The 25,865-nt window shown below is 46.2% G+C and overlaps 1 protein-coding gene across 1 annotated transcript in view; it reads right to left on the reverse strand.

Moving 5' to 3' along the window:
- Window positions 1–465: 465 nt before the first annotated feature.
- Window positions 466–25,865, reverse strand: part of cdk12 (cyclin dependent kinase 12) — a 56,092-nt gene continuing 30,692 nt past the window's right edge. The window contains exons 8-14 of the mRNA XM_069907209.1: window positions 23,873–23,974; window positions 21,075–21,152; window positions 17,600–17,716; window positions 16,192–16,323; window positions 9,398–9,600; window positions 5,401–5,937; window positions 466–1,818 (exon numbers count right to left, since the gene is read on the reverse strand). Coding sequence (XP_069763310.1) covers window positions 1,079–1,818; window positions 5,401–5,937; window positions 9,398–9,600; window positions 16,192–16,323; window positions 17,600–17,716; window positions 21,075–21,152; window positions 23,873–23,974 — 1,909 coding nt within the window. The 3' untranslated portion in view covers window positions 466–1,078. The remainder of the gene's footprint in view (window positions 1,819–5,400; window positions 5,938–9,397; window positions 9,601–16,191; window positions 16,324–17,599; window positions 17,717–21,074; window positions 21,153–23,872; window positions 23,975–25,865) is intronic.

Consider the following 25,865-nt stretch of genomic DNA (forward strand, 5'->3'; position numbering starts at 1 on the left):
CAGATTTGGAGTACACGTGATTAGTGGTAATATTGCAGAGTATGAAATGAAAGCACACTAAAGTAGGAGAAATAGAGGAAAACCCTTCAGTGATAAGGATGAAAAGTGGGCTAATAGGACCGGGAGCTGGAGCTGGTCAATGGGACGGGGAGCAATAGCCGGCCAATGGGACAGGGAGCAGGAGCCGGCCAATGGGATGGGGAACAGGAGCAGGCCAATGGAATAGGGTGCAGGAGTGGGCCAATGGAACAGGGTGGAGATGTGGGCCAATAGAACAGGGTACAGGAGCAGGCCAATGGAATAGGGTGCAGAAGTGAGCCAATGGCAAGGATTGGAAGTTGAGTGAGGGGTCTTAGTTGGGAGGTACGGAAAGAACCTATGCAGAAGTGGTCTTAACTTACACCGTGACACTGGATCACTATGTAACTCTGCTTACAGGTAAAGGAAGTCACACCTTAGGCTAGGTGAGAACATTGTTCAGGTTTAATTGCAGATTTGCTGATACTTGTAACTTAGAAAAGAACACAACATAAAGAGGCTGCCCCAAAGGCTCAGGTACAGAGAAATGAGGAGGAAATGGTCCAGGATTTCAAGCCTTTATAATAAATTGATTTCCCCAGCCTGGCTGTCAAACAGATTCCAGTGTTGATTCTCTGACAGCAGGCCTGATAATAATCTCTCCACTTAATGACTTTGGACTGGACTTCAGCCTACTGGCTGCCCACAGACTTCCCACAGTCTGTACTGTCTTAAGTGACATGAAAATGCGGCTGGAATTCTTCCGCATATCATTTCACTTCACTATTGTCCATTTGTCTTCAGCAAAGTCAATGTTTTAAAATCGATTATACAAGTGATGGGCAAATCTTCCCGTCAAAGAAAGAATCTTCACCCTCAGACAAAGGGCTGCCAGTTCTCACAATGCTCATGAACCCTCTCAAACTCTAATTCTCCAGTGGACTGCGCCTGCCTTGTCAGGAATGATGTGGAGCAGTGAGCTGCGTAACCCTTACAACAGTGATCACAGTTGGCTTTCTCCAAGGACATCATCGTTTGAAGGAACTCAAGGGGTGTGATGTTAGTAGGGGACACCCCTCCCCCTCCCACTTCTGCCTGGTATCCGGCCCTGTGACCTGTTGTACCCTGAGCCCTGCATTGGCACATTCCAGCCTAACCCAGGCATGGGGCTGCTAGCCGCAGTACCCGCCGGCATGGTGTTGGTGCTGTAGCCGTAGGCAGCTGGTTTGGCATCTGCAGGTATGCTTGTGCTGTTACTACCGTCTGTACCAGTGACCAGAGCTGGTAAGGTAACTCTGGTAAAATTAAACCGGTGATCCTGGTCTGCTGTAAACTGCATTGCACCTATGTCTTGGTAGCTGCTGGATTCACCAAACTCGCTGACAGAGCTGGAGAGTGTTCTGGACGGGCCCAGTGCTTGCGAGGCAGGTTTGCTGTCCAACAAGGTGTGGCCTGTCATTTCTGAGTCCCTTCGCTCGCTCGTGGTGACATTATTCCTGAAGCTGTCGGCATTGTAGCTGTTTCCTAAGTGCGGCCCTGTGTACTCGTCCGCTCTGCTCTGCCTGTCGTTCTCCAGCATGTCCTCCTTGGTCAACAGCTGCAACAAAGCAGCTTTCACTCCTGCATTCGGGTCTTCAGTTGAGGGGCTCACCCGCACATTAACCCGGCAGTCTGTGTCACTTAAAGTGGGTGGGGGGCCCGGCGGTTCTGGTGGACGTTGATCTGGAGGAAGAATGCGGGTTTGATTGAGTGCAGGGACTGCAGGAGCCTTGAGATCCAATTTAGGGACAGGAGCATCGTCTAGAGAGAAAAATGAAAAGTTACTGCCTCACAACTGTACACCATCACCTGCACGACCGAATACTGTCACATCTGATCCAAGGAGTGACGACCAGATGCTGCACTCCCAGAATGAGCACTGGCAGGTGGAATTCAATGTCCAGCCAAATTATGGAACCTGGGAACAGAGCGATTCAGGGACAGTAACAGCAGTAAGCCAAAATGGGAAAGGAGTTTAAGAACAGAGATTAGAGTGCATTGATCTATGCAGAATCTCGGAGACTTCACTCCACTGGAAGATGAGAACCCCTTGGGGTGGGTGGTGGGGAAGGATGGAAAACTGGATGTGTCCATGTCAGGAGATGATTGGTGAGAGAAAGCTGGGAGAGGAGAGGTGGAGAGTGGTGAAATGTCTTAGAAGTTTTGGAGCAGAGATTTTAATACTGAAAAATATATTGAGCAGGTGACACTCTGAAAGCAGAGTGAGGGACATGGGAACACAACAGGCAGATAGGATGAGGACAGCCAAGTTCCTATTTCTCTGTACTCTTTTGATTCCCCGTAAGCCTCGTTATAACATATATAACATAACAATTACAGCACGGAAACAGGCCATTAGGCCCTTCTAGTCCGCACCGAACCAAACACCCCTTTCTAGTCCCACCTCCCTGCACAATGCCCATAACCCTCCGTCTTCTTCTCATCCATATACCTGTCCAACCTTTTCTTAAATAATACAATTGACTCCGCCGCCACTATTTCTCCCGGAAGATCATTCCACACGGCTACCACTCTCTGAGTAAAGAAGTTCCCCCTCATGTTACCTCTAAACCTCTGCCCCTTAATTCTTAACTCATGTCCTCTTGTTTTAATCTTTCCTCCTCTTAATGGAAATAGTCTATCCACATCCACTCTGTCTATCCCTTTCATAATCTTAAATACTTCTATCAAATCCCCTCTCAACCTTCTACGCTCCAAAGAATAAAGACCTAATCTGTCTAATCTCTCCCTATACTCTAGATGCTTAAACCCAGGTAACATTCTGGTAAACCTTCTCTGCACTCTCTCCACTCTGTTTATATCCTTCCTATAATTAGGCGACCAGAACTGCACACAGAACTCCAAATTAGGCCGCACCAACGTCTTATACAATCTCAACATCACCTCCCAACTCCTATATTCCATGCAATGATTGATAAAGGCCAGCATACTAAAATCCTTCTTCACCACCCTATTCACGTGAGTTTCTACCTTCAGGGAACGATGTACCGTTACTCCTAAATCTTTCTGCTCTTCTGTATTCCTCAATGCTCTCCCATTTACCACGTATGTCCCATTCTGATTCTTCTTACCAAAATGAAGCACCTCACACTTATCAGCATTAAATTCCATCTGCCATTTTTCAGCCCACTTTTCTAAGCAGCCCAAATCCCTCTGCAATCCTTGAAAACCTTCTTCATTATCTACTATTCCACCTATCTTAGTATCGTCTGCATATTTACTAATCCAATTCACCACCCCATCATCTAGATCATTAATGTATATAACGAACAACAATGGGCCCAATACAGATCCTTGAGGCACACCACTGGTCACCGGCCTCCAACCTGACAGACAATTATCCACTACCACTCTCTGGCCTCTCCCTTTCAGCCAATGTTCAATCCATTTGACTATCTTAAAATTTATACCTAAAGACTGCACCTTCCTAACTAACCTTCCATGTGGTACCTTATCGAAGGCCTTACTGAAGTCCATATAGACAACATCCACTGCGCTACCCTCATCCACATTCCTAGTCACCTCTTCAAAAAATTCAATCAGATTGATCAAACATGACCTTCCTCCCACAAATCCATGTTGAGTGCTCCTGATCAGACCCTGACTATCCAGATGTTTATAAGTACTATCTCTAAGAATTTTCTCCATTAATTTACCTACCACAGATGTCAAACTTACAGGCCGATAGTTGCCAGGCTTCCTCCTTGAACCCTTTTTAAATAACGGAACCACATGCGCAATGCGTCAATCCTCCGGCACTATCCCCATATCTAATGACATTTGGAAAATTACCGCCAGAGCCTCTGCTATTTCCTCCTTCACTTCTCTCAATGTCCTGGGGAAGATCCCGTCTGGTCCCGGAGACTTATCCACCTTTATATTCTTCAAAAGCCTTAAAACTACACCTTTTGTAATCTCTATATTCCCCATATTTACCCAATTTGCTTTTTTTATCTCACATCTCCCAATATCCTTCTCCTTAGTGAATACCGAAGAAAAGAAACTGTTCAATATCTCCCCCATTTCTCTAGGCTCCACACACAGTTTTCCGCTCTGATTTTCTAAGGGACCAATTTTGTCTCTAGCTTTCCTCTTACCATTAACATATTTGTAGAACTCTTTTGGATTAGTCATGAGTTAACATCAGCTAATTCAGAAGGACTAGAGTACAGAGAATTCTAAACTACTCTGGCTCCACAGAGGAGATGGCAGGGATGATACACAGAGACCTTGAGGTGTGTTGATTATTCCATGAAAGTGGCGACATACCTGCTTGGGGTGGTGTAAAAGGCTGGGACATCACAGTGCAGCTGTACACCACAACTAGGGCTCAGGTGTGAAGGTAAGAGAGGAAATATGCAAAGAGATAAGGTTTTCACATAGAGAGTGGTGGGTATGTGGAACCAGCAGCAGGAGGCATTTAACAGTCTTCACTTTGAGTATTGTGCCAAGTTCTGATCACCACACTACAGGAAGGAGGAGGTAGCAATAGTTCCTCGGAGGGCTGTAGTTATACAGAGATTAGATATCATACATATTTGTGTAATAGTCGAGTTTTGGGGACCAATTGTTTGCTCAAATTTGGGGGGGGGGGGGGAGATTTGACTTTTACATGGACACTACTTTTGACTGAAGTAAGTAACTGCACGGGGAGTTCGGATAGCCAGGACCGGGTGTTAAGTCCACGTTGGGGGTGTTGGGAGCTCCGATGGGCGGGCAGCCGGGGCAAGATCAGCGGTCAGGGCATCTGGACCACCTGTGGGTGGGCGGTCAGGGCCAAAAATGGGGGATATACAGAAAATGCATGACATTTGGGCCAAAAAAGGGAGTGGTCAACTTTTTCACAGGATCGACTGTTACACGAGTATATATGTAGGCTGGGTTTACTCTTTCTGGATCTTTGGAGGGTGAGGGTTTGACCTGAGGTTTACAGAGCTATGAGAGGCATGCATTGCAGAGTTGTTTTCCCAGGGCAGGGATGTCCACAATGAGCTCAGGTAAGAGAGGAAATATATGAAGAAGTAAGGTTTTCACATAGAGAGTGGTGGGTATGCAGAAGGAGCTGTAGGAGGAGACATTTAATAATGGGTACTTGGATAGAAAAGCCACAGAGGGATACTGCCTAATGCGGGCAAGGGTTGATACAGGAGAGATGAGCTTCTGAGCCCTGAGACTGGGATTCTGCTGAATCTTAGGGCAGAGTTAATGCTGTCAATGAACAATCTGAAGACTCGGCAGATGCCTGTGGCTTTGGTGAGAATGAACGGAGAGGAGAAGATGAGGGAGGCTCAGTGCTAGTGCACGAGCGGGAGCAGCACTCACCTGTGGTGTCAGGAGTAGTGCTGACTGCCTGCAGCTGCTGGGCTCCATCGCTTGCTTTGACGTCATCGTTTTCTTCGGGCACTACGTTGGTTTCCTGAGATTTGATCAGCTGACTCAGTAGAATGGTCAGCAAATTTTGCGCGTCTGTCTCTGTGTCAGATGTCTGTGAAACGGACTGAGACGCCGTCTGAGGCAGCGAAGCCAGGACTTGTGGGAGAGGGGCCTGGATTGGAGGCAGGGGTGTGGGATCAGGGGGCAGAGGTGCAGTTGTTGCAGGAAGCTCGACGTTCGGCGCAGGCAGCGGTGGAGGAGGGTGAATCACTGCTGAAGGCGTAGCATCCTGCTGCTGGCTGGTGGCCTCAGCTAGGGCCACCAGCGATTGGCTGAGGACATCCCACTGTTGTTGGGTTTCTGGGTTGGTGCTGACGTTCAGTGCCTGGGCCAGCTGGGTGAGGCTGAGATTGGTCTGTGTCTGTAGCAGGTTCAACAGCACTGCAAGCTCATTCTGGTTAAGTTGCTGGGCAGCGTCTCTGATGCCTGCACAAAACAGAGCGAGATTCAACACTCTTTCCACATCCACAAGATGGGGCAGCACAGTTGGCGTAGCAGTTAGCACAGTGCCAGCGATCGGGACCAGCGTAAGAATCCCGCGTGGTCTGTAGGGAGTTTGTTTTCCCCGGGGGGCTCTGGTTTCCTCTCACTGTTCAAAACATTCTGGGTGTAAATTGGACGGCATGGGCACGTGGGCCTGTTACCGTGTTGTATGTCTACATTTAGAAGAAATTAGAAAACATATGTCCTCCCCATAACCATCAGGCTGCCGTTGTTCCCTGTGGTGGCATGATAGGCTAGCTAAATCATCTCAGTGATCTGGGCGTCTTTGCCCTTGATGTCAACGTGAGCAGGGTACAACAGCACTGAAATAGGCTCTGTGGCCCAACTCGCCCATGACAACCACGTTGTCTGTTTGGCCAATATCCATCTCTAAGCCTTTTGTATTCCTGTACCTGTCTAAATGTTTCTTAACCCTTTGGACTCTAGCAACTTTTAACCTTTCATAATACATACTGTACTCTGGACTGGATTTATGGGTAAATCTTTACAGTACGAACACTGGTACAAACAAGCAAGTGGTTGGGTATACAACTAATCCCGGTAAACCAGGACATGGAGTATATGTGCCTGATACTCCCTAAAAATTGAGACAGGGTCCATAGGATTAAATATTACAATAGTCCCCACTTGTACAGCTTTCTCTGGCAGGTGGTACCTAATACCCACCAACCTGTGTGGAAAACAGTGCCCCTCAGATCTCTTTTAAATCTCTCCCCTTAACCCTCTAGTTTTAGACATCTTACCCTGGGGATTTTATAAACCTCGAGGAGCACCCCTCAGCCTCCTGCACTCCAGGGAGAAAAGACCCAGTCTTTTCTTATAACTCCGGCCTATCAGTCCTGGTAACATCCTCAAGAATCTTACGAGGTTCAGCTAGCCTGCACTTGATAAAGTCCACCACGATATGGCTGTTACACATCTTGGCCATTTCCCTGGGCTTCTGTATATCCCCCCACATTTTTGGCCCTGACTGCCCACCTACTGGTGGTCCAGATGCCCTGACCTCTGATCTTGCCCTGGCTGCCCGCCCACCGGAGCTCCCAACACCTCCAACGTGGACTTAACACCCGGTCCCGGCTATCCGAACTCCCCGTGCAGTTACTTACTTCAGTCAAAAGTAGTGTCCATGTAAAAGTCAAATCTCCCCCCACCAAATTTGAACAAACAATTGATCCCCAAAACTCCCCAGAATCCTTCCCACTAGTCAAAAGAAGAGCCCCAGCAGTGCAATTCCCTACTGCTCCTTCACTATACCAGCAGATTTTGCCTCTGGTTCTCGCAACACATGCTCTTTCTTTGGCACTGCACTGGTCTCCTTCCCCAAAGCCACGACTCCCTATCTTTCTTCCCTTCCCTCTTGCTTAAATGTAATGTCCAGAAATGGTCAAACCATTCCTCTCCCTGTTCCTACAATGCACGAATCCCTTGTGATTAATGGCTGCAATTCACCACTGTTGTGTTCAATACACTTCTGGTGTTCAGCTTCGAGAATGTCAGAGCACTGCCTGGAAAGCAAAGACCTTCTTGTGGGCTCTTTTAGTCTTTCTATTTCAAGATTCCTTTATTGTCAAGTAATTAAAAACAGGCAATATTACACAGAATTTGCTTTAGACTGTCGTAAGGCAGGCAGATCCGCCATCAGCAGAAATTGCCTGAAGTGCCTCTTATGGTCAGAGAAAGAGAAGCAAAAGAGAGTACCCCCAGAGTCACCAGGTGTCCACACAGAATCCAGTCCAAACCATCAGCAGCCCAAGCTCCAGATCTGAACCTCCAACATGATGAGGAACCCTTCAGCGCCCTCGGCACCCTCTCGCATCCTGGTTCCAATACCTAGTACCCCTTCAGCCAGTCTTCAGCGGTCCACCGCCCGGTGTGCTTGGCCAGCAGCCTGCACAGGTTCCTTTCCTCTAGTCACCAACAGCTTGCCGCCTTTGTGTTCTTCAGCCACAGAACTCCCTCTCTGGTCCGCCGCCGTGGTCCCTGTCCTGTGGGTCGTCGTCTGTATTTCTCCTTCTCTCTATTTCACCTGTTTCTCTCTCCTAATAATTTTTACTCCTCTTCAATGCTATGCTCCTGAGGCGCAAACTCAGCCATGAATAACGGAGTATCTTCTGATCTTCCATGAACCTCTGTCAGTGTACCTCCCAACCAGTGAGTCAGTTCAGGAACAGCTCAACACATCCTTGTGTACTGATATCAACATCGGGAATGTGGGCACAGCAACTCAATGGAACACACAAATAAAAATGAAGCACAATAAAAGAAATGGTGGTGCTGCCGGAACTGCTTTAACGCGGACCCGCAGGCAGAGTCACAGCGTTTCCACAGGGTCCAACCACCTAGTCTGACTGCCGACGGCTCCGTACAGACTTTAAACAGCCCGTAAATGGAGCCGACGGTGGGTTTGTTTAAAAATTCTGCACCCAAAATGGTAGAGTCTATGACCGGCACAGCCACAAGGGTTGCAGACTTCAGGGAAGCAGATGACTCCCAGAAAACAGGGTCAGTGATTCCCCCGTTTGAGAAGGAGAAGCAGGCGACCCACAAGATGGTGACCATGGCAGTGGACCAGAGAGGCGTTCTGCGGTTGAAGGAGACACAGGCGATGGGCTTGAGAGGAGGAATCCATGCAGGTTGCTGGCGACTGAGGTCCAAGGCATTAACACTGGGCTGCAAACTGCTGGAGACTGGCTCAAGACTAGTGGAAGGGATACCAGGTATCAGAACTGAAATGCGAGAAGGTGCTGAAGGGTTCCTGATGGTTTGGACTGGACTCTGGGATGCTGGAGGTGAAGTCATGGCCAAGTCATGGACTTGTTTGTTTCTCTTTCTCTGTAAGAGGTGTTTTAGGAAATTTCTGTCAATGGTGAATCTATCTGCCTTAAGGCAGATAAAAACAAATTCCATGTAATATTGCACTCTCTTTATTACATGACGATAAATTGAATCTCAAATAGAAGGTTGAACTGCAGTCAGTGACCTGCTCCTCATTATCTAACTCAATTTCATCTCAATTATCCACTTAACCTCATATTCTGTCTGAAACACCTGTAACTTTACTAGATCGATACTATGGAGTAAACTAAAGTGAGAGCTGGCTTCAGCTCATGAACTCCTTCAATGTTGTGACCACAAGGATCATAAGATGTGTGCCCCATTTTGTGATATACACGACAAACTCCTCCATTTCTGTGAGCTCTGACACCACAATTGGCTCCAGATTAACGCCCAACGCTGACACTGAGCCACACACTCAGATGGTTGACACAAAAGGTGCTATCATTCACATTCACCAGACACCAATTACATCATGCAATGATCCAGCCCTCCCCACATTCCCCACTTTCCCCCCATGCACAGCAGCAACCTCAGCCCCACTTACTGCCTACATCTGTGTTGCTGCTCTGTGCTTTGCCCTGTGCTGTCGGTGCACCCTGAGGTGTACTGTTCCTACTGTCGTCAGCACTGACCGCGGCGTCTTTCCGGGGCGCTTTGGGCATTGGCGGATCATCGACAATGCCCGCTTGCTTCTGCCGTCGACGCTTTTTACTCCAGAGCTCGTGGCAGTCCTGCCAGTGAGGAAGGCTGGAAAATGTTTTGAAATATTTCAAACTAAAACTGAGCAGAACACAGAAATAATAGCCATTTCACACGCCATGCAGGTGAAAGGGATGTGTTGGCCTAGTGACTGGCTGCACCTCCAAATGTCCCAGCTTCCTACAAGCCTGTAGGAGGGGCAGTACTGAGGGAGGGTTGCACTGGAGGAGGGGCAGTACTGAGGGAGGATTGCACTGAAGGAGGAGCAGTTCTGAGGGAGGGTTGCACTGTAGAAGGGGCAGTACTGAGGGAGGGTCGCACTGTGGGAGTGGCAGTACTGAGGGAGGGTTGCACTGTAGGAGGGGCAGTACTGAGGGAGGGTTGCACTGTAGGAGGGGGAGTACTGAAGGAGGGTCACACTGTGGAAGTGGCAGTACTGAGGGAGGGTCACACTGTGGGAGTGGCAGTACTGAGGGAGGGTTGCACTGTAGGAGGGGCAGTACTGAGGGAGGGTTGCACTGTAGGAGGGGCAGTACTGAGGGAGGGTCGCACTGTGGGAGTGGCAGTACTGAGGGAGGGTTGCACTGTAGGAGGGGCAGTACTGAGGGAGGGTTGCACTGTAGGAGGGGCAGTACTGAGGGAGGGTTGCACTGTAGGAGGGGCAGTACTGAGGGAGGGTTGCACTGTAGGAGGGGCAGTTCTGAGGGAGGGTCACACAGTGGGAAGAGCAGTAGTGAGGGAGCACCACGCTACAGGTGAGGGTAAATGAAATGCACCACATTGCTGAAAGTACACCTCTAGTGATGTTATCTTCAGATGGGAGGGGCAGCAATGGTCCTTTTCTTCTGTTCAATGAGGTTTGGACACCAGCAAACTATGAGAAACTGGAAGAACTCAATGAGTAGAAATGGTCAGTCAACATTTCAGGTTGGGACCCTTTCACAAGACTCGCTGCCTGAGCCACTGAGTTCCTCCAGCAATTCATTGTGCAAGATTCCAGCTTCTTTTTGGCGCGAATGGGAGTTGGAGTGAGAGAGCGCGAGGGTAGGCTGCTTAAAAATGGGCAAGTGGTAGAAGGGGAGCTGCCATTGTGTGAGTGGGGGGTTGAAGTTTTGGCTGAAGAGGCCAAGGTGGTGGTGCAGGAGTTGAAGTAAGGACAACCTGATCGAGGAACAAAAAGGATTCTGCAGGAGGGCACAGATAAGGGCAGGTTTTATTTATCTTATTTTTTTTATCTATTTCATAGACAGTGGGAATTGCAGCCAAGGCAGGGGAATACTCCTCCTGGAGTATGTGGACAGTCAGGAAAGCCAATAATACTACTGATGACTTCATCTGTGAGAAATGCATCGAGCTGCAGCTCCTTACAAACTGGGTTAGGGAATTAGAGCTAAAGTTGGATGAACTCCGAATCATTCGGGATGATGAGGGGGTGATAGACTGAAATTACAGTAGGCAGGAGGAAGGTAGTTGGGTGAGCCAGGAGAGAGAAAGGGAACAGGCAGGCAGTGCAGGACACCCCTATAGCCATTACCCCAATAACAAGTATACCATTTTGGATACTGCTGAGTGGGGACAAGCCATGGCGATCAGATCTCTGGCAAAAAGCCTGGCCTTGTGGGTGAGAAGGGAAAAGCGGAGATGACAAGGTGAGCTGTAGTGATTGAGGATTCTATAGTTGCCTCTCTGTTGCAGAAGTCCGAGATATCTCAGATCGAGTTCACAGCATTCTCAGGAGAGAGGGTGAGCAGCCAGATGGGTCCATGTAGGGATCAATAACATGGGTAGAAAAGGTGAGGAGGTCCTGCAAAGAGAGTTCAGAGAGCAGAGTGCTAGGACCTCCAGGGTTGTGATCTCAGCATTGGTACCCGTGCCACGTTCTAATGAGGTTAGAAATTAGAGGATAATGCAGCTTAACGTGGCTAAAATAGATGGTGCAGAAAGAAGGGCTTTAGGTATCTGGATCATTAGGCTCTCTTCCAGGGAAGGTAGGACCTGTTCAGAAAGGACAGTTTGCATCTGAACTGGAGGGGGAACTAATATCCTTGTGAGAAGGTTTGTTAATGCTGCTCCAGGGGGTTTTAAACTAGATTTGCAAGGGGATGTGAACCACAGTGCCAGAGTAGATAGGGGAGTGGAGGAGGGAAAAGTTGATGCAAAGATTGCATGCAACGTCAGAAATCTAAGGTTGTACATGGTAGAAAGGTTCTCAGGTGTATCTATTTCAATGCAAGGAGTATTGTAGGAAAGACAGGAGCTTAGAGCATGGATTGGCATGTGGAATTATGACATTGTGGCCATTAGTGAAACTTGGTTGCAAGATGGGCAGCTCAATGTTCCAGGCTTCCGTTGCTTTAAATGTGATAGAATTTGGGGAGGGAGGGGGAGGTAGAGTGGGGCAGTGGGAAATAAAAGGGGGAGGAGTAGCATTGCTCGTCAGAGAATATCACAGAGAGGGCAGATCAGAGGGCTCATCTACTGAGCTATATAGTGAAGCTGAGGAACGGGTAAGGTATGACCACACTCATGGAGTTGTATTATAAACCGCCCAATAGCGAGAATTGAAGGAGCAAATCTGTGGAAAGATAGCAGACAGCTGCAGGAAACAAAGCTGTGATAGATTTTAACTTTCCACAAAATGAATGGGACGCCCATACTGTAAAAAGGCTGGATGGCCTGGAGTTTGTCAAATGTGTTCAGGAAAGTTTTCTAAATCAATATGTAGAGGTACCAATTAGAGAGAGTGCAATACTTTATCTCCTATTAGAGAATGAGAACAGGACAGGTGTTGGGGAACATTTTGGGCCTAGTGATCATAATGCCATTAATTCCAAGTTAATTGTGGACAAGGATAGGTCTGGTCCTCGTGTTGAGATTCTAAACTGGAGAATTGCAAATTTTGAGGAAATGAGAAAGGATCTACAAGGTGTGAATTGGGCTGTTGCTTTCTGGCAAGAACATGGATGGTAAGTGGAAGGCCTTCAAAGGCGAAATTTTAAGAATACAGAGTTTGTTTGTTCCTGTCAAGATTAACGGCAAAGTGAACAGGCATTCGCGAACCTTGGTTTTTGAGGGACATTGGGGATCTGGTTAAGAAGAGTTGTATAGCAGGTATAGGCAACAAGGAGGAAATGAGGTCCTTGAGGAGTTTAAAAAAACAAGAAATTAGAAGGACTATAAGAAGACAGGAGGTTGCTTTGGCAGACAACGTTAAGGAAAATCCTAAGGGCTTCTACAGGTGTATTAGGAGAAAAAGTATAGTAAGAAACAAAATTGGTCTCCTTGAAGATCAGACTGGTCTGCTATATATATATATATATATAATATATATATATATGAGGCGCCTGCAAGCTCACACCAAGACACAAGAGAAACTTGTCCGTGAACTACTCTTTGCAGATGATGCCGCTTTAGTTGCCCATTCAGAGCCAGCTCTTCAGCGCTTGACGTCCTGCTTTGCGGAAACTGCCAAAATGTTTGGCCTGGAAGTCAGCCTGAAGAAAACTGAGGTCCTCCATCAGCCAGCTCCCCACCATGACTACCAGCCCCCCCACATCTCCATCGGGCACACAAAACTCAAAACGGTCAACCAGTTTACCTATCTCGGCTGCACCATTTCATCAGATGCAAGGATCGACAATGAGATAGACAACAGACTCGCCAAGGCAAATAGCGCCTTTGGAAGACTACACAAAAGAGTCTGGAAAAACAACCAACTGAAAAACCTCACAAAGATAAGCGTATACAGAGCCGTTGTCATACCCACGCTCCTGTTCGGCTCCGAATCATGGGTCCTCTACCGGCACCACCTACGGCTCCTAGAACGCTTCCACCAGCGTTGTCTCCGCTCCATCCTCAACATCCATTGGAGCGCTCACACCCATAACGTCGAGGTACTCGAGATGGCAGAGGTCGACAGCATCGAGTCCACGCTGCTGAAGATCCAGCTGCGCTGGATGGGTCACGTCTCCAGAATGGAGGACCATCGCCTTCCCAAGATCGTATTATATGGCGAGCTCTCCACTGGCCACCGTGACAGAGGTGCACCAAAGAAAAGGTACAAGGACTGCCTAAAGAAATCTCTTGGTGCCTGCCACATTGACCACCGCCAGTGGGCTGATAACGCCTCAAACCGTGCATCTTGGCGCCTCACAGTTTGGCGGGCAGCAGCCTCCTTTGAAGAAGACCGCAGAGCCCACCTCACTGACAAAAGGCAAAGGAGGAAAAACCCAACACCCAACCCCAACCAACCAATTTTCCCTTGCAACCGCTGCAATCGTGTCTGCCTGTCCCGCATCGGACTGGTCAGCCACAAACGAGCCTGCAGCTGACGTGGACTTTTTACCCCCTCCATAAATCTTCGTCCGCGAAGCCAAGCCAAAGAAAAGAAAAAAAGAAATATATATATATAGATAGAGATAGAGAGAGAGAGAGAGAGAGAGAGAGAGAGAGAGAGAGAGTCAGTAGAAATGGGGACCTCTTTAATGGTTTTTTTGCACTCATATTTACTCAGGAAACTGGCACAAAGTGAGGTCATGGAACCTGTACAGATTAAAGAGTAGGAGATCCTTGTTGCCTTCGAGCAAATAAGGATGAATAAATCCTCTTGGACCTTTAAGGAGCCTAGTGCAGAAATTGCAGGAGCCCTGCCAGAAATATTTAAAATGTCCTTGACCAAGGGAGAGGTGCCAGAGCTCAGGTTGTTATGTTGTTTAAAAAAGGCGCTAAAAGTAACCCAGGAAATATTAGGTCAATGAGCCTGATGTCAGTGGTAGGTAAATTATTGGAAGGTATTCTAAGACTTTGGATATACAACTATTTGGATAGGCAGGGTCTGATTAGGAACATGGCTTTGTGCTTGGTAGGTTGTGATTAATCAATCTTATAGAATTTTTTGAGGAGGTTACCAGAAAAGTTGAAAAAGGAAAGGCTGTGGATGTTGTCTACATGGAAAAAAATTAATAAGACCTTTAACAATGGCCCACATGGGAGGTTAGTCAGGAAGGTTCAGATGCTCGGTGAGGTAGTAAACTGAATTTGACAATGGTTGGATGGAAGAAGCCAGAGAGTGGCTGCTCAGACTGGAGGCCTGTGACTAGTGGTGTGCCTCAGGGATCAGTGCTGGGACCATTGTTGTCTGTCTTCAAAATCAATGATTTGGATGATAATGTGGTAAATTCAATCAACAAGTTTGCAAATGACCCAAAGATTGGAGGCTTTGATGTCAGCGAGGAAGGCTTTCAAAGCTTGCATAGGGATCTGGACCATCTGGAAAAATGGGATGAAAAATGGCAGATAGAATTTAATCAGACAAGTGTGAGGTGCTGCATTTTGGTAGGACAAACCAAGAAAGGACATATACAGTAAATGGTAGGCACTGAGGATTGCCGGAGAACAAAGGGACTTGGGAATACAGATGTATAATTCCCTAAAATTGACGTCATAATGTTGTAAAGAGAACTTTTGGCATATCAAAGGAACGAGTAATAGGAGTTGGGATGTTATGGGTAAAGCTGTATAAGACATTGGTGAGGCCAAATTTGGCGTATTGGGTGTAGTTTTGGATACCAAACAACAGGAAAGATATCAAAAGTAATGGGAGTAAAGAACGAACTGCCAGTTGAAGTGGTGAATGCGGGCTCAATTTTCACATTTACGAAAAATTTGGACAGGTACAAGGATGGGATGGGTATGGAGTTCCATGGACTGGGTGGTCAGTGGGACAAGGCAGAATAATAGTTTGGCACAGACTAGAAGGGCCTGTTTTCTGTACTGTAATGTTCTATGGTTCTAGGTGAGCTCAGACCAGTGTCATGCTCATCCTGTGCTATGTGGGGTCTCAGAGGCTGTCAGCATCCCTGGTGACTACATGTGCAAAAGTGTGTCCAACTGGAGTTCCTGTCTGGTCACAGGTCAGCACTGGAGCTTTGCATGAATTCACTTTGAAGCACCCGCGATGTTGAGAATGATGTGGATAAGACGTTTAGTGAGTTGGTCATGCCGATGTCCCCTGCGGTCATCTCCCTCCAAGACAGATGTACCGCTTTGGTTGGTGTCAGAACTGAGTCAGTGGTAGTGTAAGGGAAAGATTAAACAAGTTAGGACTTTATTCCCTGGAGCGTATAAGAATGAGGGGAAATTTGATAGAGCTATACAAAATTATGAGGGTAGATGAGATAAAAATCAGAGGACATGGGTTAAAGGTGAAAAGTTTAGAGGGAATATTATGGGGAACTTCTTCACACAGAGTAATGGGAGTGTAGAATGAGCTGCCAGTTGAAGTGGTGAATGTGGGCTCAATTTTAACATTTCAGAAAAATTAAGGCAGGTACATGGATGTGAGGGATATGGTCAGTGGGATTAGACAGGATTATGGTTCAGCACAGACTAGAGGGGCCAAAGGGCTGGTGGTCCTCTGGTTCTCTCTGTAGTTTCTGTGTTTTTCTAATCCTAGGGCACCATTCAGTACTATAGACATCATCAAACTGGCTACCACTATTGCCAGTACATACAGACCATTTTAAGATCAAATATAATGTCGGGAAGAATGAAAGGATATGTTGCAGGAGAAAGAAGAGTGCAAAGGTACGAAATGGTAAAGCTTTACAGTGAATACTAGAATTTTGCAGCAATACTTACTCAGGAGGAGGCATTTTTGTGGGGTCCACGTTTCTGAGGAACTCGCTCTGGAGGGTTTGCTCAGCTGTGCAGCGTTTGCTGGGGTCAAGAGTCAGCATGTGGTCAAGTAGGTCCAGTGCATGAAGTGGAATGCTGTAGGAAAAGCAAATCTCCACAATCTTACACAGACTAATTACAAATGCATTTAACATCAACAGTGTGGGGAACCTGAGCAACAACGCTGCTTCAAAACTCGGAGAAAGCATCAGAGGTTTCAGCCTCGAATGCTGAATTTGCTGCGCCAGCCACTTTGGCAGTCACAGCTGATCCACCATGTTAAATATCTGCTGCTCCACCTGACGCCAGCCACAAATGCACACAATCCTATGCATTGTTGATCAACCTGCATCCCAACAAAGATCAGAGGGCAGTCTGGTGAAGGGCAGGAGGATCCTGGCAGAAGGACGAACTGCAGGGTTCAGGGCTGGGCCCTTCCTTGTTTGTTGTGCACATCAACAATCTGGATGTGAATGCAGGAAGACTGATCAGTAAAATTACAGATGACACAGAAAACGGTGGTGTTGATGAGAGCAGGGAAGGTTGTTGTCTTTCGCTCCAGGACTAATATTGATCAGGTAGAAAGATGATAGAGCAATGGAAGATGGAATTTAATCCTGAAAAAGGTGAGATGTATTTTGGGACGAGTAAAGGTAAAGGTTCCATTATTGTCACATAATATAACATTTAGAATGTAACATACATGAGATTCTTTAAGTTTTGTCTACCGTAAGGCAGAGAGTTGTCACTTTGTCCAGCGCCTCTCACAGTAACCTACAGCACCTGATGTTCCTAGGCAGTCTCCCCTCCAAGTCCACACAGGACCTCAAGAAGTTGTTAGGAACAGAGGAATCTTGGTATATTCACCCAAAAGCAGCAGAACAGGCCATGATAACACAAACTAGGGTTGTAATGCCTAGAATTTAGGTTAAGGGAGATTTGATTGAATAGAGAGGACCTTTCACTGTTGACTAGGTAGTAAATTTGTTCTAAATTTTAGGGATTGGGGTCAGAGATAAAAAATAGAGCCTGAAATGTGCTGTGGTAATTTGGAGCTTTCTTAATCAATTGCAATTAATATCAGGTCCATTTGTGAAGACATTGAAGGATCAAGAATACATGTGAATGCTTGGAATCAGGTCCTGAACAACCCGGACCTTATTAAATGGTGAAACAGACTTAAACAGAGAGAGAGAGAGAGAGTTAAACAGTCTCTTTATTTTCCTATGTACTCTGAACACTATCCTGCATACACTCTTACAGTAGGATAGCAGAGGTTAGAGACAAAGAAAATTTCCTCTGCAATGTCCCACAAGCATCCCAGGGCAGTTTCAACAGGCATTCAAGTTCCACATCAGTGTTTACAACTTACAATGCAAATTCTTCACGAAGACGTCTCCGATATTGCTTCTTCGGTTTCATGGTGTGAAAGTACGGCAGTTTAATGACATCTGGCCAGGCAGCTGGACAAGGGCTGCCACATAATCGACTGAAAGAACAGAACAGAATCATCCTCTGCAAAACATTTCATAAAGTAGGCATCTTCAAGGTGGCAGAGGGATGGCCAGTAACTACCCCTCCCACCATTCTGACCAACATGAAACCCAAGGGTGTAACTTTGAAAATCAATCACAACATTTCAACACTGAGTGCACAGGTAAACTGCAACACTTCACCTGCCATGTGTCTGCAGGAAGTTAAAAATGGGATCAGACTGAAACTGTGTGATAATGTGAAGATTATTGGCAGGTGAGGAAATTTAGAAAATATTAGAAACCAGAAAAGGTGATGGATAGATTACCCTGGATATCAAAGATTTTGCTTCCAAAACAACTTTGAGGCGTATTTTATGGATTTTGGGGAGCTGATCATGAAAACCACCTTAAAATTCTCCTATCATGTACTTTTTTTTAATATATAACCTATTTTTGTGATTTCCTGTAATATTTAAATCGAAGTAGTCAACTTTGACTTAGATGAAGCAGACAAGCTACAAAACCATGAAGTGTAACATGTTATTGAAAGTTCATTTTCTGGATTTGCACTCAGACTTTCTTCCCTGCTGATCTTGGAACTCCCAATGTACAGACTAATTTGGGGGTAGAATTTAAAAACTGTGTGGCCACTTTGAAGGTGGATTGTCTACCTGTGTACATGCACTATCTAAATGCTGCTGGTCAATTTGTAAGCGATTGATGGCTGACCAGGTAGAAAATGACATCAGTGCTTGCGTGCAATGGCCGTCTTCCTTACACATAATCCCTCATGCCATTGGAACGCCAGAGCAGTTCCAGCAGTGCGAGGGGGGGATTATGGGTAAGAAGGACAGCCATTAGTCCTGCCCCAACTCCACTCCCTACTGGTCTACTCTACTTCCCGCCGGCCCACGCCTTTCCCGACAGCCCACTCCACTCCCCGACGGCCTGACAGTGTTCCCCCCGACCCTGACAGTGCTCCAACTATGCACTCGCCCCAGCCCCAGAGCGCCACCCCCTCCACTTACCTTTTGGAGGCCAACACAAGGAACAGGGGATCTCCTGGAGGGCCTCTGGCGACGAGGTGAGTGCCAACATGTCACTTACCACATCACCAAAAGGGCAGAAGTGCCTTTAAATTGCCCGGTCGCCATTCAACTGGGCAACTTTGGGTCCCATGTGTAAGGGGCTGCAGGGGCCTGCTACACTGGTCCTGAGCAGCCCCAGTTTGTAAACACCGAGTGACAAACATGGTAAAAGGTTTCATCAGGACATTGCGACCATGGAAAAGTGGTGTCAGAACAACTGGAATCCATCAATGTTGGCCAACTATTGTTGGACACTGACATGAAAGGCATCAGATGCTGAGTACAAATGGAAATCAGCAGCTAACGCAATGCGTCAGCGTCAATTATGCAGTTAAACACACTACAATTCAATGAAAATTCAGCTTGAAGTTGTATATTACAATCCCCAATTTTTTTTCAGCAAGCAAACCTTTTGAAAAATTTTGTTGTCCAGTTTTATCAAACTATCAAGAAATTTATTTTTTTTAAAGTTGAGAATTTGGACCTGATACCTGCATCCTGAGGTTTTAAACGAGGTGGCTCCAGGATGACTGGATGTGCTCTTGTGAACCCAGGATTTATTTGGCTACTACAGCTGAGTTTCCAGGGATACCGATGGTGGTAGACTTGGTTCAATAATGCCACTGAATATCAAGGAAGGGTGGCTAGACTCTCTCTTTGTTAGCGGTAGAAAATAAGGGTCCATTTGGTCCCTCACGCCTGCTCCACCATTCAACATGATCATGGTTGACCATCCAAATCTAGTCCTGCTGCAGCCGTCTGTCAACAAGCCCATGCCATCCAGCATTACAACCAGGATACAACTCCTTGAATCTTTCAACTGGTTTCTGAGGTAAAGAGTTCCACTGGTTCACTGCTCTCTGGGAGAAGACATATTTCCTCAGACTGTGAGCCCTGGTCCTGGCCTTCATGCCATTGGAAATGCCCTCCTCCATCTAATCTGCCCAGTCCTCCGAGAATGTTGCAGGTTTCTTTGAGGTCTCCTCCTATTCACTCTAGTGAGCACAACCCTAATTATCCAATTTCTTATCCCAGGAATCAGCTTGGTGAACTTCTGCAGAACTCCCACTACAGAAAGAACTAAAACTACGCACAAAACTCAGGCGTGGTCTCTGCCCTGTACAACTGCAGCAAGACATCCCAGCTCAAACACTTATTGAATTAACTGAATTTAAATTCCCCATATGTTCTGGTGGGATTTGATCTCAAGCCCTTGATTGCTAGTTCAGTTACTTCAACATTTATACTGTTGATTAAAAGGAAATTGAACATTAAAATCACCTGTAAAAACAGAACTCAGCAGGCCTCACAGCATCCCTGGGAGGCAAAGATAGCCAATGTTTCAGAGCTGAGTCCTTCATTAAGGTATGAGCAAAAAGGAGGTAGGCATCTGAATAAAAGGATTAGGAGGAAAAAAAAGAAGTAGGGGAAGGAGCATAAGACAACAGATCATATGCCATCTGGGCACCCTCCAACCAAATGGCATAAACATTTGGACTTCTCATTTTTCTGTTAGGCCCCTCCACATCTCTCCCTTTCCCTATTCCTGTTTCATTAACTCTTTCTCCCTACTCCTCTGTCTCCTTTTCTCTAGCTCTGCATTCACAGAGTCATCCTCCTCCCCTGATCAATCCTCAGCTCTTCTCTCCTGCCATCCTATCCATGTCCAACTATGGCCTCTTGGCTGTTGGCCTGTGCTCCTCCCCCTGTGCCTTCTTCCCTCCTCCCCTTACCTTTTTATTCAGGCACCTGTCTGCTTTTTTCTCATACCTCAATGAAGGGCTCAGGTCCGAAATGTTGGTTATATCTCTTTGCCTCCTATGGATGCTGCGGAACCTGCTGAGTTTCTACAGCACTTTTGTGTGTTTACTACATCTACAGACTTTCTTGTTTAACACCTGGAAGGTTCCCCTCCAAGTCACACAATATCTTGTCACTCCTCAATCCCTGGGTCTACATATGAGTTCACCATCACCTTCTCCAGGGCAATATTCTTCTTCCTTTGACCACCCAACAGGGCTGTGGATCCATCCAGGGATGAACATTATGCTGTTGGTAGTGGGTTACATTCCCAATGAGGCGACATGGTTGTGGCCTATTTGTGTGGGTGGGAGATCAATGATGATCCTGCCAGTAGCAGCTACATCTCAAAAATGTATCAAAGGCAAGTTGCAACATTATCAGCAAGGTTCATTAAACAATGAGCTGGTTCTACATGACTTGGCAAAAGTTACTCAAAGGGTGGATCCCAAAGACAAGTTAACCTCTGAAATTCATCTCGTACCTGATGAGCTCAAGTTGTGCCAGTTCCTGATTGGCTTGAAAGATTGGCTTTTTCGTGAAGAGTTCACCAAGGATACAACTGCAAATAGAAGGGAATGTTAAAGTTCACCTCACACTGACCTCTCACACTTGGCCACCAACTGACACAAAAGGCCAAGTCACCGTCAGATGGAAGAAGATGCATACCTGTGCCTGTAGCTGACACACACTTGCACACAAAGTCCAGCTCACACTTGTCCATAGATCCCCATTTACAGTGGCTTAGGGACCCAGCAGAGCCAAGGGAGAAGCTCAATGCACACTCTCCCCAACAACACAACCCCCCCAGGACACTGGCATGTGGGACCTCATCCTGCTTTTTACCTGCGAAAACCACAATTGGCTGTTTCAAAATGCCCCACAGCTGCTCCAAGACCTCGCTGCTGAGAGGCAACACAGCACCTGGGAGTCCCGTTGGTGGCCACAGAAGCTCCTGTCTATCTCCTTGTCTATGGAACCCCCTACCGTATAGCTCTACCACTTTCTCCTGCCCTCCTGTGCAGCAGAGCCAGCCAAGGCGCTATGATCTTGGCTGTTAGTGTCTTCCCCTGTCGAGCCATCTCTCCTGACACCATCCAAAGCGATACATCTGTCTTGGAGGGAGATGGCCGCAGGGGACATCAGTCTAAATGTCTTATCCACATCATTCTCAACATCGCGGATGCTCCAAAGTGAATTCAAGCAAAGCTCCAGTGCTGACCTGAGACCAGACAGGAGCTCCAGTTGGACAGACTTTTGCACATGTAGTCACCAGGGATACTGGCAGGCTCTGAGTCCCCACATAGCACAGGATGAGCATGACACTGGTCTGAGCTCACCGAGAACCATAGAACATTACAGCACAGGAAACGGGCCCTTCTAGTCTGAGCTGAACTATTATTCTGCCTTGTCCCACTGACAACCCAGTCCATAGATCTCCATACCTGACCCATACTTGTACCTGTCCAATTTTTTCTTAAATGTGAAGATTGAGCCCGCATTCACCACTTCAGCTGGCAGCTTGTTCCACTCACACTACAATCTGCATGAAGAAGTTCCCCCTAAACCTTTTCCTTTTCATCCTTAACCCACGTCCTCTGACTTGTATCTCACCTAACCACAGTGGAAAAAGCCGAATTGCATTTACTGTCTATTCCCTCATAATTTTAAATAACTCTTGATAGAGTCTCCTTTCATTCTTCTACACTCCAGGGAATCTTTCCCTGTTACTCAGTTCCTGAAGTCCCAGCAACATCCTAGTCAATCTTCTCTTCACTCTTTCAATCCTATTGATATCTTTCCTGTAGTTAGGTGACCAAAACTGCACTCAATACTCCAAATTTGGCCTAATCAATGTCTTATACAACTTTACCATAACATCCAAACTCATATATTCAATATTTTGATTTATGTAGGGCAATATGCCAAAAGCTCTCTTTACAGCCCTATCTACCTGTGACACCACATTCATGGAATTATGTATCTGTATTCCCAGATCTCTGTTATACTGCGCTCCTCAGACTAGAAGGGCCTGTTTCATTTACCATGTGTGCCCTACCTTGGTTTGTCCTTCCAAAATGCAACACCTCACACTTGTCTGCACTAAATTCTGCACATTGTCTGCATATTTGCCATTTTTCAGCTCATTTTTCCAGCTGGTCCAGATCCCTCTCCAAGCTTTGAAACTCTTCCTTGTTATCTGCAAACTTGCTGATCCAATTTACCATATTATCATCCAGATCATTGATATAGATAACAAACAACAATGGTCCCTGAGGCACACCACTAGTCACTGGCCTCCAGTTTGAGAAGCAATCTTCCACTACCACTCTCTGGCTTCTCCTGTACAGCCAATGTCGAATCCAGTTTACTACCTCACCATGAATACCAACCATCTGAACCTGCCTGACTAACCTCCCATGTGGAACTTTGTCAAAGGTCTTACTAAAGTCTGTGCAGATAACATCTAGAGCCTTTCCTCCATCTTCTGTCCTGATAACCTCCTCAAAAAACTCCATAAGATTGGTTAAACATACATAAAGCAATGTTGATTATCCTTAAGCAGTCCCTGGCTATCTAAATACTTGTACAGATTGGAATTTTTTAATGTGGCGATGCTGAGTCCTGGCCATTGCTGGACCACAGAAAATGCCAAAAAACATAAATTTACCCCTAAGGTCATATCAAAGGTAGAACAAAGCTTAAAACAAGAAATAATTCTGTGGGGCGGCACAGTTAGTGCAACACCTTTCCCACGCCAGTGATCAGGACCAGGGTTCAAGTCCCGCGTTGTCTGTAAGGAATTTGTGCTAATGGCGGTAGATTCAAATGTGCCAGACCATGGGAGTTGCTGGACCACAGAGCGTTGGATAACAGAGATGCAACCTGTATATCCAATTTCTCAGGACACCTTCCAATAATTTACAGGCTAGTGACATCAGGCTCCTCGGCCTATCATTTCCTGCCATGATTTAAACCTCTGAGGAAAAGGTTTGACTAGCTATGAAAGTTAAAAAATAAGAACCTTTCCTTCCACTTACCTTAGTATTGCTCCACTCTCCTCAGTGAATTGTGGGTATTCACCAAAGGCCACAATTAGGCAAACAGCAGCACCTACGGTTCCCCCCCACCTCCACAAATAGCTGATGTTCTATGACCCTGTCCTCCTTTGATATTCACCTGAAATTGACCAGCATCTGCAGTTTTAGTGTTTCTCAGCAGCTAAGTCTATCAGGGTGTGAGCACCCTTCCATTTCAGTTGGCCACCTGTGTCTCACTTACCCGCAGCTCCAAACATCGATAGCTGGAGTGTACCGCTCCTCACCCAGAAGCAGTTCCGGGGGCCGATACCACAGCGTGATGACTTTGTTGGTGTAAGGACGGCTGACAAAAACATATTGAAGCATTGAGAAATGTCACTCCCAATGAAGCAGCAAGATTCTACATCGATGCTAACACCACAAAATTCACATCACAGGCTCAGTTCAAATAGCCCAGCAGTTCAACCCAGAATGTAATCTCAGCAGAACTGGACTTGATCAGGAATGGAGTGGAAATGGGAGGGTAGGGGTTTTCAGGTACTCAAGTCTGATGAAGGTTTCTGTCTCTCCTCCCCTTCCAGATCTTCACTATTGTAATATTCAGGTTCATTCTGCCCCAGATATGTATGTCCTCTTGTAATCAACCTCTGTGCCAAGGGAAGTGGATAGCTTCTCCTTGCTGAGGTCTTATAATTTATACACCTCCATTATATCATTATTTGACCTTTTTTTTTCCAATTAAATCAATTCTAACCCAGCCACCACAGTCCTCCAGCTCAACACATAGAATCCCACCATTTATTGTGCATTCTCTTGACTTGTTTGCCAGACTGAAAATCATGACTCCCCCCATTTGTCCTGGATCAAATTCCATGAAGATGCCTGCCCACTCCAATTATACCTCTTGTAGCTTGGAACGTACTTTCATCGATCACACTGTTTGATATCGCTGGCAAGCTTCTTCACCGTGGATACTTAGGTATCTACAACTCTCTATAAACCTGCCTTGTACATCCTCTTTAAACAATGGCGACCAGAACTGCAGAAAATGCTCAAAATATGACTTACCAAAGTTTTATACAGTGGCAACATCACTTCCTAACTTTTATGTTCATTGATAGCAAGCATGTCATACACTTTCTTGTCACCTCATCTTTCTGAGAGCTATGACTTTGAACCTCAAGATCCTGCTGTAAGTTAATGCTCCCAGATCCACTGATTGAATGCTGATTTATGCTATCCACTGAATTTTATTCCCACAGCATTTTGCTCACCATGGAAGTGAGCTGAATGAGGCAGCAAAGACTACTGGCCAACATTCTGTCAACCTTCTACGGGAGCTCTCTCAAGAGCATCCTGGCTGGCTGCATCACAGTTTGATATGGGTGCTGTAGAGCATTGGATCGGAAGTCAATCTACAGGACTATAAGAGTAGCAGAGGGGATCATGGGGGCCCCCTACACCTCCCCCCCCCCACCCCATCAACATGTCCTACGAGGATTTTTGTTTGAAGAGGGCATGCAAAATTATTGAGGATCCCTACCACCCTCAGCACAGCATCTTCTAGCTACTCCTGTTGGGAAAGACATACAGGAGTATCAGAACCACCAGGCTGAGAAACAGCTTCTTCCCACTAGCAGTGAGGCTGTTGAATAAATGAAATTAACTGCTTGTACAAACCCTTTGTCTTTTCTATTTATTAAACAATATTTATTAATTTTGTTATTCATACTGTATATGTATTGTTTTTATGTGTGTTACATCTGGATGTGTATTTTCATGTTTTGCACTGAGGACCAGAAAATGTCATTTCATTGGGTTGATCTAGTAGAAGTGGATGATAATAAACGAACTTGAATTTGTACACAATGCAACCACATTGGCAATCATGCAATTTTCTGGAACCAAGCCACTGGCAAGAGAATTGGAAAAAAAACATTAACCAACTTTTAAAAATGTTCTCAATTATCCAAATATTCCCTATTCTTCCTCCTTGATGTGTCAAGGTCTGAATCATCCAGCCTACACATCCCCCCGACTCCTCCCGAAAGACAAGACACAACGTATTTATTTACACATGGTTTTCTACTTCCACACGAGCTGCTCTCAACAAAGATCTGGGTCCTGAGTCACACACACCACAGGCCTGAATACACCCTGAACACATAGAATGACTAAAACATAATAGAACCATTACAGCACAGAAAACAGGCCCTTCAGCCTTTCTAGTCTGT

Source organism: Narcine bancroftii, chromosome 12 (genome assembly GCF_036971445.1).
Source record: "Narcine bancroftii isolate sNarBan1 chromosome 12, sNarBan1.hap1, whole genome shotgun sequence".
Classification (NCBI taxonomy): domain Eukaryota; kingdom Metazoa; phylum Chordata; class Chondrichthyes; order Torpediniformes; family Narcinidae; genus Narcine; species Narcine bancroftii.